Source organism: Astyanax mexicanus, chromosome 24 (assembly GCF_023375975.1).
Source record: "Astyanax mexicanus isolate ESR-SI-001 chromosome 24, AstMex3_surface, whole genome shotgun sequence".
NCBI classification, from domain to species: domain Eukaryota; kingdom Metazoa; phylum Chordata; class Actinopteri; order Characiformes; family Acestrorhamphidae; genus Astyanax; species Astyanax mexicanus.
In genome coordinates this window covers 31,548,237-31,565,000 of record NC_064431.1, presented here as the reverse complement: position 1 = coordinate 31,565,000, position 16,764 = coordinate 31,548,237, and the positions used below count along the sequence as shown (strand labels likewise).

At 39.4% G+C, this 16,764-nt stretch overlaps 2 protein-coding genes across 2 annotated transcripts in view; one reads left to right on the top strand and one right to left on the bottom strand.

The window, feature by feature from the left end:
• The window catches only part of LOC111195394 (von Willebrand factor A domain-containing protein 1), a 17,252-nt gene extending 7,835 nt beyond the window's left edge, over positions 1–9,417 (top strand). The window contains exons 2-6 of the mRNA XM_022682519.2: positions 1–285; positions 2,628–2,897; positions 4,001–4,276; positions 5,773–6,060; positions 8,553–9,417. The exon at positions 1–285 is cut by the window's left edge and continues 261 nt beyond it. Coding sequence (XP_022538240.2) covers positions 1–285; positions 2,628–2,897; positions 4,001–4,276; positions 5,773–6,060; positions 8,553–8,572 — 1,139 coding nt within the window. The 3' untranslated portion in view covers positions 8,573–9,417. The remainder of the gene's footprint in view (positions 286–2,627; positions 2,898–4,000; positions 4,277–5,772; positions 6,061–8,552) is intronic.
• Positions 9,418–11,249: 1,832 nt separating this feature from the next.
• On the bottom strand, positions 11,250–16,645 carry LOC103031655 (olfactory receptor class A-like protein 4). The gene is made up of 2 exons (XM_007256743.3): positions 16,439–16,645; positions 11,250–12,851 (listed from the first exon to the last, which is right to left on the bottom strand). The coding sequence occupies exons 1-2, from the start codon at positions 16,520–16,522 to the stop codon at positions 11,895–11,897; spliced, it is 1,041 nt and encodes a 346-aa protein (XP_007256805.2). The 5' UTR covers positions 16,523–16,645; the 3' UTR covers positions 11,250–11,894.
• Positions 16,646–16,764: the final 119 nt, after the last annotated feature.

The window sequence follows — 16,764 nt, the reverse complement described above, 5'->3', positions numbered from 1 at the left end:
AAGCTGCGCTGCTATTGGCCCAGAGAATACTAAACTGCCCACGAGGGGGCGACGCCCCACCCAGGGTTCTGCTGTGGCTGACCGATGGGGTGGAGCCAGGGAATGTGCACGAGCCAATGGCAGCAATTCGTCAGAATTGTGCTTCCGTGCTGGCAGTTTCTACTGGTCATGCTAACTACCAGGTTTTTCATGATGCCGTGACTCCGCCCATTGAGAAGCATCTGCACTTTATAGACATCGATGACATCGAAATCATCACTGAAGATCTGAGGGAAGCGATTATCGGTAAGAAAGAAATAAAATATTAAAGGGTTTATCTTATAGATAAAGTTTATAGCCCCACCCATTCAGCCTACAGCAGATTATAGCCCCTCCCATTCAGCCTACAGCAGATTATAGCCCCACCCATTCAGCCTACAGCAGTTATAGCCCCACCCATTCAGCCTACAGCAGTTTATAGCCCCACCCATTCAGGCTACAGCAGATTATAGCCCCACCCATTTAACCTACAGCAGTTTATAACCCCTCCTATTTAGCCTACAGCAGTTTATAGCTCCACCCATTCAGCCTATAGCAGTTTATAGCCCCACCCATTCAGCCTACAGCAGTTTATAGCCCCACCCATTCAGCCTACAGCAGTTATAGCCCCACCCATTCAGCCTACAGCAGTTTATAGCCCCACCCATTCAGGCTACAGCAGATTATAGCCCCACCCATTTAACCTACAGCAGTTTATAGCCCCACCCATTCAGCCTACAGCAGTTTATAGCTCCACCCATTCAGCCTACAGCAGTTTATAACCCCACCCATTCAGCCTACAGCAGTTTATAACCCCTCCTATTTAGCCTACAGCAGTTTATAGCTCCACCCATTCAGCCTATAGCAGTTTATAGCCCCACCCATTCAGCCTACAGCAGTTTATAGCCCCACCCATTCAGCCTACAGCAGTTTATAGCCCCACCCATTCAGCCTACAGCAGTTTATAGCCCCTCCCATTCAGCCTACAGCAGTTTATAGCCCCTCCCATTCAGCCTACAGCAGTTTATAGCCCCACCCAATCAGACTACAGCAGTTATAGCATTTAACGTTTTAACATTAACAGCCCTGGTTAAAAAAGTAACATTCTCAAAAAATCCTAAAAATTAAAACACTTAGATCACTGATTGTAAGGTTCAGAAAATGTTAAAGAATCGAAAAAAAGATTTGCATAAATGCTGGATAAACTAAATCCCTGCAGGATTATGCTAGTGCTAACTGCTTACTTTGCTAGGCTAGTTTTCTAAAGCAGCTGCTGCTGTATTTATTTACAGAGGCTTTATAGTCAGCAATGTTTTTCTGGATCTTAAATGAGTTGTGGCAGGACGCTAAACAGCTAACTGAACAACAGCGTTCACACTGCCAATCAAACACTTATCTGCACAACAAAGCTGGGGTTTATTTATAGGGCAGCAGATGGGATGCTAATCTGATAAAAAAAAAAATCTGCTCCACACAAACACGGACATCAAAACAGCCCTGATTCCATCAATTCCATCCTTTAATAAAGCTGCATCAGATCTATCTGTACACTTTAATGTACTCTTTTAAATGTTATATATTTTATATACCTTACCAAACAAAAGTTTCAGAATATCTCTATAGTTTAATAGCCCAGAAGTTGCAGTGCTGCTTTTTGATTTTATCTTTATTTTATCAATGACTTTATTACTGCAGTTCTTCTCCTGTCAGATTAACTCTAATTCTAATTCTTCTCTTCACTGCTGAAACTGAGACTCAGTCTTTAATCATGTTAATCTGAGCTAAAGGCTAAAGCTGTTGTTTTCCAAATTTACAATATCTTATTTCAAAAGGTGGGCTTGATATAAGTGATGCAAGTGATCTGTAGTACACCACACTAGGCACTAATGGTAAAATTTAAATAATTTAGTTAAGATATATATGTAATGCCATCTAGTGGCTTTTTTTGGTAGCAGCAGTGTGCGCTATTAAAACAGCAATGTGCAACATAACAAAATAAATAATAAAAAAATACAGGAACAGTCATGTACAAAATAATAGAACAATTAGAGCCTTAACAAACTGAACTCTATCCTACTATAACAGATAAACATGAAAAATAAGACTTTAAGACTTCTTCGGTCCCTGAGAATGAGAAGTTTTTTTCTTTAATAAAGATATATTATTAACTTTATCTGAGAGAAAGATGCTCCTTAAGGTACCAAAACTATTAACATATTTGAGGCTAGAAAAAACAACTGTTATTTTTATATTTTCAAGTTTTTCTTTAAGAAGATGAGAATGTCCACATTCTCTGGAGAAAGAGCTGCTCTTTGAGCTACAGTGCGCTGTTTGCGGGAGGGATCGTCGATCCTCTTTTTGACATCGATGCTCGAGACCATGACATAATTTCGATCGATTTCGATGAAATATCGAAAGTGCACTATAGGACTCTGTGGGCGTGGTCTAAGCTTTTAATCTTAATGGTTTGATTTGTTCCCCTTACATTACTTTTACTTTTATACTTTAAGTAGTTTTAAATCCAGTATTTTTATAGTACTTTCAGTTAAAGAGTAAAAAGCTTGAGTTGCTATAATCTACACTTAAGTAATTTTCACACCTTTGTTCAGATCTGATCCGGGCGGAGCGTCTGCAGGTGAGGGATGTCAGTACCCACAGTGCCGTGCTGCAGTGGCGGCCGGTTCTGATTGGTGGATTTGGTTACTATGAGCTGCGTTACGGTTCCGGCGTGGAGGAGAGGAGGATGGCGCTGCCGGCTGATAAAAGCTGGACTGAGCTCACCGGCCTTCAGCCTGACACTCATTACACAGCCTGGCTCACACCACACACACCTGCGGGGCACAAACACACACTCAGCACCAGCTTCAGGACTCTACCAGGTGAGAACGAGGGTTAATTTATCTTTAATTTAATACAGACTGATATACACAGCGTTCCAAATTATTATGCATATTGTGTTTGTCCCTGATTTTCCTAAATGATTGATGCAAATAAAAAAATCTAGTCAGTATAATAAAAGTCATCACCCGGTAGAGTATAAATCAAATTTTATTGAACAAACCTCCTGCTTCAAAAATATAAAAAACTCAGAATGCACTGTTACAAATTATTATGCACAGAAAAGTTGCAAAACATAAGACTACCTTTATAAAGGGTTTATAAATGGTTTACAATTAGTTTATTAATGGTTACTAATTAGGTTGTAAATGCCTTAAAAATCATTAATAATCAGTTATAACACATACTGTACATAGAAAGGGCAACAATATAGATGGCTGTGGGTTCACTATTTGGCAAACAACAGGTCATTGTTGCCCTTTCTACGTATGTGTTATAACTGATTATTAATAATTTTTAAGGAATTTACAACCTAATGAGTAAACATTAATAAACTAATTGTAAACCAGTTATATAAACCCTTTATAAAGGTAGTCTTATTTTAAAGTGGTACCAACATTTTATAGGTTGTAAAGAACTGAAAATTGTAATTTGTTGAATTTGCAGCATTATGAGCATCACATTCACTGAAATCAAAAACATCCTAACAGGCCAAGTTACATGTTACCATAGGAACCCTTCTTTGATATCACCTATCACCTTTACAATTCTTGCAACTTGTGAGGTTTTGCACGAACCCGTCTGTGCTCTGAATCAGCTACAGATCTCTTCACGGTTAAGTTTTCGTGAAATATCTAATGTTTTCATACCTTGTCCAAGGCATTGCGCAATTTTACGCTTTTTCTCATGTTGCTTGAAACCTGTGGCCTGCTTAATAATGTGGAGCATCCTTCTTAAGTAGTTTTCCTTTTATTGGGCTCACCTGGCCAACTAATTGTTATAGGGTGTCTGAGATTGATTTCAGTGATCCAAAGAGCCCTGAGACACAATACCATCCATGAGTTTAATCTAATTTGCATAATCGTTTGGAATGCAGTGTAATTCAGATATAAGCAGTGACTGTGTCTATCTCTTCCTCCTGCAGAAGTGTTGAGTCCAGTCTCAGTGAGCGTCTCGGAGTCCGGGGTGGACCGGGTGCGGGTCAGCTGGGCTCCCCTGCAGCCGGACAGTGTTCGTCGCTATCTGGTGGAGTTCGGGTCGATTCCCAGCGGGGGGGTGAGAACATTGACCCTGACGGGGCAAGTGAACAGCGCACTGCTGACCCAGTTAGAGCCTCACACAGAGTATCTGATCACAGTGACCGCAGTGCACTCCTCCGGCCAGCAGAGGGCCCTGTCTGTCAGAGCCTGCACTCAGGAAGGTACAGGAACCAAGACTGCATTATTGCATGAAAATAAATTTAAAACTAAAAATGTATCACTTTATTTTAAGGAACACAAATTGGGTGCTTATTAATGTCTTATTATTTGCTTAATAAAACCTTAATTAGACATTTGCAAATTATTTATTCACTACTTGGTGCTTAATTAGGGGTCTGTTATGTGGAAATGATTAATAATGGCTGGATTAGTTCTTAAAGTGCACAATAAAAAGTTAGGTTAGCTCCCTGTTAAGCAGATTATTAAGCATTAACTATTAGCTAGTTCTACATGTTATTAGTGTTATTATAATTGGCAGCAGTTTGATCTATGTGAGTTTGGCAAGGTCACGGCTGTGCTGGAGTTTATTGAGTTAATAAGGGGTTAATAAGTCACTAATAGACCAAGATGTGCACCATATTCTAAAGTGAGCTTCTGTTCATCACTAATTAGACACTAAAAATAACTGAATAAATATTTAATCAATCAGAGACCCCTAATTAAGCACCAATAACACTTAATAACACAGAATAAAGCCTAATAAGTAGTGAATAAATCATTTACAAATGTCTAATTAAGGCTTTATTAAGTAAATAATAAGACATTAATAAGCACCTAATTTGTGTTCCTTAAAATCAAGTGTTACAATATTTTTATTTGTAATTTGGGAGAAATGTTGTCTGTAGTTTATAGAATAAAACAACAATGTTCATTTTACTCAAACATAAACCTATAAATAGCAAAATCAGAGAAACTGATTCAGAAACTGAAGTGGTCTCTTCATTTTTTTTCCAGAGCTGTATGTATTTATACAGTACCAGGTTTAGACAAACCTTAAATTCATGGGTTTTTCTTTATTATAAAATGTTCTTCATTGTAGATTAATGCTAAAGTCATCCAAACTATGAAGAAAAACATATGGAATGGTCAGTTTTATGAGGGAGAGTCACCTGCAAGTCAAGCTTTCAGTTAACAGCTGTGCTGAACTCATCAAGAGTTAATTACTTGAATTTCTTGTCTCTTAATGTGTTTGAGAGCATCAGTTAAAGTAAAGTGAAGAGGTATACAGTAGTATACTGTACCATCAAAAACGTTATGATGATGAAACTGGCACTCATCAGGCACTCATCACCACTCAAACTGGCTAAGGAAAGGAAGAGTGAGAGATCCCTCAGATAAGAGCAACTAAATGCTTCTTCACAGAGTATTTTAGTTTGTTTAACCCTTTTTTTAGGTTATTACGATTCCTTATGTATTTCTTCGTAGTCTGATAGATCACTTCACTATTCATTTATAATGTAGGAAAAATGTCTGGAGTTTATAACCCTGGCAGTGCGCCAGGTTTGGCTCATTATGGGATTTATAATAAGGAAATGTAGTGTAATCTAATTCTCCACTTGCTGAACCTCCTGGATTCATTGATAAGCTTAATTTATACTGATTAATTAAAGCATTTATAATCTGTTTTAGTAAGTAAAGCTTTATCACTCTGTTGTAGTTCTGCCCGGCCTGGTGGACCTCCAGTTGACCCCTGTGGGGTCCGACTCAGTTAAGGTGGACTGGAGGGGTCACACTGAAGCGGCCGGACTGAGGGGGTACTGGGTGAGGTGGGAGACCAGACAACACTTTCCATCATCATCTTCATCATCTTCCTCACGTTACCTGCCCGCACAGTCGCTTTCCACTGTTCTCACACACCTCACCCCCAGCACTCGAGTGTGTGTGTCGCCGGTGTACCAGACGGCGCAGGGGGAGGGGCTGTGCTGCACTGCACACTCACAAACAGGTACGCACTAAATGAACACACACACACACACACACACACACACACACACTTTTCCCCCTGTGTGACAAACACAAATCTGACCCTTCCCAGGCTCGACCAAAGAAGTTGAGTCCAGAGTTTGGCCTGAAAAACTTCATATTTTATACGATACATGAGTGCTGCCAGTATTGCTGCAGAGGTTGAAATAGAGAGCACTTAAAAATGATGAGTTTCTTTGATTTTACCAAATTGAAAACCTCTGGAATATAATCAAGAGGAAGATGCATGATCACAAACCATCAAACCACCAAACTGAACTGCTTGAATTTTTACACCAGGAGTAAAGCAGCATAAAGTTATCCAAAAGCAGTGTGTAAGACTGGTGGAGGAGAACATGATGCCAAGATGCATGAAAACTGTGATTAAAAACCAGGGTTATTCCACCAAATATTGATTTCTGAACTCTTAAAACTTCTAAAACTTTCTGAATATAAACAAGTTTTCTTTGCATTATTTGAGGTCTGAAAGCTCTGCATCTTTTTTTTTTTTTTGTTATTTCAGCCATTTTCATTTTCTGCAAATAAATGCTCTAAATTATAATATTTTTATTTTTGGAATTTGGGAGAAATGTTGTCTGTAGTTTATAGAATAAAACAACAATGTTCATTTTACTCAAATATAAACCTATAAATAGCAAAATTAGAGAAACTGATTCAGAAACTGAAGTGCTCTCTTCATTTTTTCAGAGCTGTATACAGGGGAGTGAAACGCTGTAGAATATCTGAGTTGTTTATACGTGTTTGCTGTGGTCTCTGGTGGTCCGCTGGTCCTGTGTGACTGCGTGAGCCGCTGTTTATGGTGAGAAGCAGCCGTGCTCAGTACTGCAGGGTGAATCCGCTGAGGAGAAAGTGAGAAATCGTTTTAGGATGGTTTTATGTTCTTATCTCATCTTTAGGAATCAGCAGCTGCAGAGCAGAAATGCTGCTGAGTCAGTTTCTCACTAACGTCCGTCTGGATGAGCATCTGAACTGCTCTGAAGATGTTTAACGATGGAATGCTAATAGCACTGGTTAGAAATGCATAAATGTGTGTGTTGGGAGGGTCTGTGATTGGTATTATTATTAATATATATATATATATATATACACACTACAAAGTTTTAAAACACTTCTATTTTTTAGTAGTCTATGGTTTGGCAGTGCTTAATGGTCCAAAATCTAAGCTGCTTTTTAATTTTCTCATCTTATTAATGACTTTATTACTGCTCCTCACCTGTTAGACCCATAATTCTTCTCTTCATTACTAAAACTGAGACTTTGGGCGTTTTCACACATGTAGTTGGTTTTTATGGTCCGGAGCAGTTGATGAGTTTGTTTATTTGAAGCGTTTCTCCCTCTGTTTGGTTTAGTTTCACACAGGCATTTTCATAAAACCAGTTGCGAGCAGTGAACACAGCACATACCACGCATGTAAACAGCATGGAGAACCAGAGAAAGTGTTTGGTTGTTATAGCTGTGGTAATTAGCATTTTTTTTGTCTAATATATCAGATTAAACTGCACCTTATCAGCAGTTTAGCGCAAATAAAAGGAGTATATTTAATAGCTGGGTCAGATCGAGACCAGATCAAGGATTCAAGGACTCAAGGAGACTTTATTGTCATTCACATCACATGTGGTACAAGAGGTGGAAGCAATTGTTAAAATAGATAAATATAGATAAAATAAAATCAAATAAAAAATCAAACAGTAGACAGGTAGCAGCGACATGAAGTTCAGAGTGCAAGTTCGCTATAGCAGCATGACAATGTGAATAAAGAGCAGTAACAAGATAAAGTGCCCTTAGTTCAGTCGTGTTAAGCTGAGCTAAAGGCGCTGTTGCCATGTTGGTCAGCCAGACGTCATCCTGTACCAGTTTCCAACTGGAATGCTTTTTTAGAATACATTATAAAACAGTAGACAGTGGGTCAGAGAAGGTGGTAATGATGGTGACTTGGAGTTGGAGAAATGTTCATATGAATAGACAAATGACTTTGGCAGAAATCACATCCATATTTAATGCTGGAGACCCGGCACACATATCCCACAAGTCAGTGCAGAGCTCTCCAGCTTAGCTGAACTAGCATGATCCATGACACAGTTGAGCACCTGTGGGGTGAAAGATGCGAAATAAAACACTCTTTTAAAAACCTTGTATCTCATTTGGTCTGTTTTCCATTTTATGTTTTAATGATATTTTCAAAACTTAATATTTTTTTTGCTTGTTCTGTAAAGTTGCTGTTTTGGACATTTTTCTAAAATATAATTACGCCATAGACAGTTCTGTTGGAAAACTCAGTGTTGCATTAAAAAAATTTCTGGCTTCTTGTTCTCTCTCTCTCTCTCTCTCTCTCTCTCACACACACACACACACACACACACTAACACACTCACACAAAGCTTGACTGTGCTACTTGAGTGCTGTGCCTAATGAAGTGCCATCATTCAATTTATGTAACGCTCTCTCCCGCTGCAGCTGCTGCTCCGTGGGGTTAGAGATGCTTCCGGAAAGAGGAAGAAGAGGAAGAAGAGGAGGAGAGGAAGAAGAGGAAGAGAGGAAGAGCGTCGCTGGAGAATCCGGAACCTTCTCACTCTTCTCAACTCTTCCTAAAGACTCTCACTATCAGCGCTCCACTCAACTTCATACAGACTTTAAATGTGCTGTGTTGGATTAAAGGAGTGCATCAGTGTTCGTCACTCTGATCTCAGATCTGTATCTGCTGTATCTGTAGAGTACAGTCGATTATCACAGACCATCATTTTAACACAATTTACTGAACTCAGAAATGAACAGAAACATACAGGACCCTGTTATATTAATCTATAGCTCAGCCGTCAAAACTGTCCACCGTGCAGCTTGATTTAGGGCGTGTGAGTGTGTCTTTGCTATCGTAACGACAGGAAAAGTACACCTTGCATGGTTGCATTCCATTGTTTTTATTCATTTTAAAATATCTAGTTGTGGTCTAGTTGGTCTCTCATATGAATGAATGCCATGTGAGCTGTTGTTTGTGAAAAAAAAATATCAGATGTTTCTATTTAGCCCTGCTTTAGATTAATTAATTAGTGGCCTCTGAAGAAAAGCAGGATTTCGGCTCTTGCTCATGAATATTCATAAATGCAAACATATCGCCTCTGATTGGCTAAGAGAACGCCTACCTGCCTTGCCTTCCCCCCACAGTCAATTTTAGAGCTCTAAAACTCAAAATGTTTTTTTCCCCTGCTGGGTGGGATGCATTCAGGAGCATCATGGCTCCCATCAAAACTCATTTCACCTCTGACTACTCTTAAGTATATCTATGTCTGGTAAAGGTAAAAAACAATAAAAGGCTTTAATAGAGTTGTTTCTAGTTCTCATCATATTAATCAACACATGGTTTGGTAAATTGGTACATTTGGTAAATCAGGTGAGCTGCTGATGGAACTGAACATGATATACGCATCCAGGAGACATCTGGAAACTCTAGACTTTGTTCTTCAGCTTCAGGCTCACATACTTAGTTTAAAATGAGAATCCATTGTTATGTTTTACTGTATTTATGTTTATTTGCATCTGTTCAAATATTTGGTCATATATATATACATATACAGTGTAAGAAAAGGTCATTGTGTTTCTGTTCTATTTGTAACAAAAGGCTCTCAGAGGTAGTGCACCTCTTGGTGAGAGATTATTGACTGATGCTAAACATGCTAGACAAAGAGAGAATAATTTACTGGATTTCCCATTGATGTCACTAAATCATCTGACCATTGATTTTCATTATAAGTGAGTTTAGTGTGTTTCAGTTCTTTTTCAAGATCAGGGAATCGTGCTGGATTGATGGTCTGTGTTAATCGACCGTACTCTACAGGTACAGCCGATATCAGGTTGAAGAACACTGGACTCGAAGTCGAATGAATGACATGGTCAGTGTGAATAAGCTCAAAACAAAGAGGAAGAAAAAACTCAAACAAATGAGAAGCTCTGGATCAGAATGGAGGTCAGAGGTCAGAGGTGCACAAATCAAAGGTCAAAGAAAAGACGTGAGCAAACGTGGTCAGCAAGACGCGGTCAGACAGAGTCAAATCAATCACTGCCCTTATGCTCAATATATCTGTATTCACACACACACACACACACACACACACACTGTTACAGTGGAGCCTGTCTGGCTTATTGATTTGTGCAGCAGATTCAGTTTGTACACACTGCCTCCCAGTGGCCAATCTCAGCATTACAGACAAACCAGATTTTAGTAGTGCTAAAAAGCTAAATTCACTGTTTTTCTCACACTTCTGCTATAACTTTCTTAAAAAAAAGGGATGAAAAGCTTGTGTTTCTAAAATATAATTTAATATAATAAAAATATCTGTTCAGTAAAGAAGAATCTGTCTTTTATTTATTAACTGTTTAGAAGTTTAACCAAAGAATCAATAATCAGATACAGCACTGAATAAATCATTAGTCTAAGGCACTGCCACTTTGATCGGGAGATCGCTAGTTCGAATCCCGGTCATTCAGCTTGCCATCAGCTGCCAGAGCCCAGAGAGAGCACAATTGTTCTTGCTCTCTCTGGGTGGGTACAGTACAGTAGATGGTGCTCTTTCCCCTCATCACTCCTAGGGTGATGCGGATCAGCACAAGGCTGCGTCTGTGAGCTGATGTATCAGAACCAAGTCGCTGCGCTTTCCTTGTGTGAGTGTTAGCGCTGTGATGCTACTAAGCAATGCTGCATCAGCAGCAGTTCAAAAAGAGGCAAAAAGAGTCTGACTGTGTGTGTGTGTGTGTGTGTGTGTGTAGGAACTAACTAACTATATCAATTAATTTCTAAACACATCACAGGACACAACATTACTGACAATGTTTTTTTATTATTTTAAAGAGTTTATTAATTATGTACTATAATTTCACAAACAATTCACATACAGTATTTTATGTACATAGAATGTTTGCTGTGTGTGGGTGAGCATTGTCCAGCAGTTGGGCATTCTTCCAGTACAGTATTTTTCGCACTATAAGGCGCAATTAAATTCCTTTAATTTTCCAGAAAATGGTCAGTATGTTTCATAATCCGGTGCTCCTTATGTATGAATTCTACCAGTCAGGTATTAAAGAGCAGTAAAGTCACTCTGCTGAAGTACAGAGTTATACAGGAGTTTCAGTTTAGTTCTCCAGCATCTTTCACTGTTCTGCAGTAAGAATTATTGGACTGTAGCCTGCTGCTAACCCTAGCTAACTCTGCTGGAGAAGCATTAGCATTAGCTACTAACTGCGCTAAGCGCTGACTCTTTCGCTATTCAGAGCTAAGTATTATTGATCTGTAGCCTGGGCATTTACTATGTTAAAACAAGCTACGTGGGACGAACCGCTAGCTAATATCACCCTGGCTTTACCGGAACACTCAGACGGCATTTATTAGAGGCTAGCCGCTAATGCTAATACTAATACTGCTGCACCTAGCCTTAGTGAAAATCTGGAAATCTAAGCTTACTGTACATAAATGGAAGCGCTTTACTCAGCGAAATAAACAGATTTAAGAAGAGAAATTTGGGGAGAGTGAAATCTAGTGCTTGTTTGACTTAAAGAAAAAAGAATTACAGTTTTGTTTACTTAGCTTAGCTTTACAGGTTCCGAAACAGCAGCGAGAATTAGCTGCTGAATTAGAAGGAAAACATGGTGACACCCCTGTTCCTTACTAGTGTCACATAGTGTGCACCTTATAATCCGTTGCGCCTTATAGTGCGAAAAATATGGTTCATCGTTATAAATGAGGAGACTGGTTTTGACGTCTTGGAGTTCCTGTAACAGTTATTAAGTTGTGTTCACATTGCTATAATGTCAGTGATGTGTCTGTTTCTGTGTGATGGTGCTGTTTATGGTGGAGCTGATCTCCGGCGCCCTCTTGTGCTCCTCGGCGTCTCTGCACAGAGCTTTCCGCAGCCACCTCTGCAGCATGCCCATGATTTTCTTGCGCATCTTGCCGTGTCCCAGAGCCACCACCATGGGGCTGAAGCCCACGAACAGCGAGGACGAGAACTGGGAGACGGTCAGCAGGCTGTCGGTGTGTTTTCCACGCTCGTAGTTATAGTACGTCACCGCGGCAACCTGTAACACCCAGCAGACCACGAACAGGGTGACCAAGGCCAGGATCACGTGACCCGCCTTCTTTTCGCTGTTCGAATGACCCGACGCCATCTCGGGCCCGGCGGCGACGGCGCGGATGTGCTTGGCCAGAGTGTGCAGGGTTGCCAGGTTGGTTCCCACCATTAGAACCAGGGGTAGAACCTCGTTCAGCGCCATCGAAGCGGCGGCGAAGGCGTAGCCTTGTTCACGGGTCGGGAAATTCCACATGCAGCCCAGCAGGGGCCGCGTGGTGCAGCTAATCACCATCACTTCAGTGGTGGCGTTTCCGTGCACGTGCGACGTGAAGACCGACGCCGGTATCGAAAACAGTAAATTGGTGCCCCACACCAGCCCCAGAGCTCCCCACGTGAGCCTGCGGTCTTTCCTCAGCGCTTGAGGGCACGTGGAGACGCGTTTACGCTTCAGGGTGGCGTAGTGGAAGGCGCTGAGCGTCAGCGTGGCCCAGCAGCCCACCGCCCGCCACCACACCCACAGCAGCATGAAGACGCGACACCAGTTGGTCTCCAGCGACACCTTCAGGCCCAGGTCGGAGATGAAGATGGGTATGGTGCGGAACACGGAGGTCAGGAGGTTGGCCATGGAGATGTTCAGCAGGATGATGTCAGACGGGGAGAGGTGGTGAGACGGGTTGTCCAGAGCACACTGGAACACCTGAGATAAAAGAAGAGAAAATAAGAGAGAAACACTCATGGTATTCTGTAATTCTGCGATATTCTATATATCACAAGAAAATAAGACTACGTTTTCTACGATACTTCACGTCATCTGTGTTACTGAAAAAGATAAAACACTACTAAATTTTCAGATACCAGGAATTATAGATTTATTGGTGTTAGTTTCACTGAATTGAACAACCAATATTCCCTATTAATTTAATTATAGCACCACCATGTGGATTAATAAAGCAGTAAATGTAGTAAGTCTAATTGAAGGGGGTGATTAATATGATATAACCCAAAACTGCTATTTTTTCCCACCCCTAATGGATATAATTCTTAGTTTTATTTTGATTTTATTAGTGCTAGTTTGCCGATTAGTTGACCATAATAAGCTTTTAGATTTTTTTTTGGCTAGCCTTACTAAAAGCCAAGAATATATTAATATATATAGTTATACGGTAATATTGAAAATATTTAATTACTTTTTTTAGTCTGTGCTGTATTATCTACTTTAATTTAGTTTTCTTCTTCAGCAGTCAGAATATTGGATGAATGAAGTTACACTTACATAGCACCTTTCTCAGAACTCAAGGATGCTTTACAAGCACGTTTTACACACAACTATTTATACTCAACACTCATCCACACACCATTGAGAAGCAGCAGCCAATAGTAAACAGCATACTCTCAACCGGAAACAACAACCGTCCACCTGGAGGACTGCATCACTCATGAACAGTCACACACAAACTTACACACCTACCACATACATAAACACCAGATCAATTCATGTTTTTGGGCTGGAGGAAACCCACCCAGACACAGGGAGATCATGGAAACTCCACCCAGATAGGGACTTGAACCCAAGACCCCAGTGCTGGGAGGTGTTTATAAGGTGTTTGCAAAAAAAGTGGCACATGTTTTACTGTCCCAACTAATTTTTAAGATCTTGCGTCCTGAAATGCAGGAAGATGTTAATTAACTAATAAAATAAAGTTTAACAGACAAAACTTGACATATACTGTCTAAGTCAAAGTAAATATAAATTCCGAAATTCAAAAAAGGCAAAAATGAGGGGTAGTTTGGACGGGGCACTGGGTGATGTATGGGTTTGGGGTGGAGCAGGACTGGTATTACTTCAAATGAACAAAGATATGTTTTAGGGTTTAGTGGCTCTTTAAGAAACACTGCATTCTCAACTTTTTCTGATGTAGGGATACATTTACAAAACAGCTATCTTTCTGAACCTTCTCTGAATCATTCATGATTTATCTGCTTTAAAACTGCGCTACATTACAGCTGCTAATGGGAAACTGAAGTGGTCTGAGCTGCTAAAAACATAAAACACCAATCAAGCTGAAGTTTTCATCACGCCTGAAACCTCGATTAAATATGTTTTTTCAAAAGTGAAATAGCCAAAACAAACTGAACGGCACGTAGCATAATGTGCCAGATGTTTGTTTAAGTGGCCTCACAGCAGCACAGCCATGCTAATATTTGTGCTAAAACACACAGGGCGCTTTTTTCGAGGAAAATATGGTGGAAAAGAGATAATAAATGCAGCGCAAACCTTTTAAAAAGGTTTATAAAATGCTGGAGCACTCGCATTATTCTTTAAAAGCACAGCTGTGAACTACGCTAACGCTAGCGCTGTCGGCTTCTGCATTTTTAATGCTTTTAATCCAACGCCTTCGTAAGCCTATTTAATTATCTCACTACAACAAATCTATGTTTTAACAGACGTATTATTAGCAGATTACGATTCTATCTGTGTTTACGTGAGCACCGGGGGTTTAAACAAGGATTAAAGTCAGTCAGACTTTTGCATTTCCACCCAGAGAGAGATTAGCAGAGACTGTTGCTGATTGTTTACACACCTAAAGGATTATTATAGTCTCTCAGATGAGTTCTGTCCAACAGTGTGGCTCAAATCAATACCCTTCACCTCAGTCCACTCAATACGCCACAGAAAACCACTGAGAGAAACAGCTTTAGAAATGATTAATTACCTGGTTTAGAAGTCAATAGTTCCTCTACTGAGTTCCTCAATGGTGGAACAAACTACCTACTACTATCAGATCAGGAGCGTACCTCGATAAAATCCTTTAATAAACTCCGGAAGACAGAGCTCTTCAAAGAGCACTTACTCTCCTAACACCTCTAACAAACTACCTTCTACTACCAGATCAGGAGAATCTCTCACTATCTTTAATAAACTCCTGAAGACTGAGCTCTTCAAAGAGCACTTACTCTCCTAACACCTCTAACTAACTGTCAAATGTAACGTAATGTATTGGAATAGAACATAGTTTTTATTTTATTTTTTTTCGCAGCCCCACTCCTCTACAATTATCATTGGTCAGATAATCCATTAGGTATTAAAATGATTTAGCACTGGAGCTAACGCAGAACCTAAATTAGCAAATAAATAAGCTTATTAATTAGTGTTTTCCTTATGAATGAACACAAGTAAAGGATTATTATTTCAATAAAGTGCTATTTTAAGTATGGGACATTTTTATCCCAAAATTTGGGATTTTTTCGGCCATATATTTACCTATTTAAACATACCGTACCAGTCAAAACTTTGGACACTTTGTTTTTTCAATATTTCTGCATTTTAGATTAATACTAAAGTCATACGAAATATAAAAATCTTCTCTGCTGGATTTTCTCAGTCAGCATTATAAGGTAGAATCACCTGGAATTCAGGCTTTCAGTTAACAGCTGTGCTGAACTCATCAAGAGTTAATTACTTGAATTTCTTGTCTCTTAATGTGTTTGAGAGCATCAGCTGAGTTGGTATACACTGAAAAAGTAATGAAAAACAATACTTTAAGGAATAATGGAACTGGCACGCATCAGGACCAATCCTAGGAAAGGAAGAGCAAGAGTTTCCTCTTTTGTACAGGATAAATTCATCAGAGTTACCAGCCTCAGAAACCACAAGTTAACAAACAGCTTCCCAGATAAGAACATTTTTAAGTTACTACATGATTCCTTATGTGTTCCTTCATAGTGTGGATGACTTTAATAGTCACTTACATATGCATAAATATATATATGCCAACATTTGAGGAACATATATTTTAGCAATTGAACAATTTGGGCAAATATGTGTATAATAATAGTATTTAATAATATTTGATAGAAAATCATCACTGATCATGTACTTTTTTTAAAATATTTTTTTACGCTTAATCTAAAAACTTGAATGCATAAATTGTTTTAACACAAATTAATCATGTGTTTAATTAGTCAAGTTCCAGAGCCTGTTGACGTATATTAGCAGGTGATGTATTATTTATAGTGATTTAAAAGACAAAAAACACACAGTGTCAGTATAGCCAGGTTCAGAAGGTTATTATTAGCATTTTTGCTTATATTTTTCATTTGAATCGTCTTAATTTTGATTAATCAGAGGATATAATTGAGATTAATCAGGTTATTTTTTATTTAAAACTATTAATTTGGTGAAAACTGGGTATATTTTGTGTTTATCTGAACTTCCACTTCAGTACAGGCTGCACTCATGGTCTCTCAGCAGTGTGTAAATAAAAGTGTGTTTTTTTTTCTTACCGCGTAGATGACCAACATATTTCCCAGAATGCCAGAGAAGACCAGAAAGCCGAACAGAATGGCCTCTATAGTCAGAAGCTCCATTATTCCTTATCCTTTATCCTGTTATTCTTCTGTCCATATTTCTGTCCATCTTGTATGTGTGTGTGTGTGTGTGTGTGTGTGTGTGTGTTGCAGCCTCTGATCTACTAACATTGTCCCTAAATAAAAGCCCCTGCATTTATACAGCCACACACACACACACACACACACAGTACATTCAGTACGCTCAGTCACTAAACCCACGATACACTCCCTGCTCTGCTGACCATCACACTCTTCAGGGG

Bases quoted from the DNA above. Each gene is read 5' to 3' on its own strand.
- LOC103031655 (XM_007256743.3), bottom strand. From the start codon at position 16,522: ATGGAGCTTCTGACTATAGAGGCCATTCTGTTCGGCTTTCTGGTCTTC. The intron at 12,852-16,438 runs GTAAGAAAAAAA...CTTTTATCTCAG, and splicing joins ATATGTTGGTCATCTACGCG to GTGTTCCAGTGTGCTCTGGA.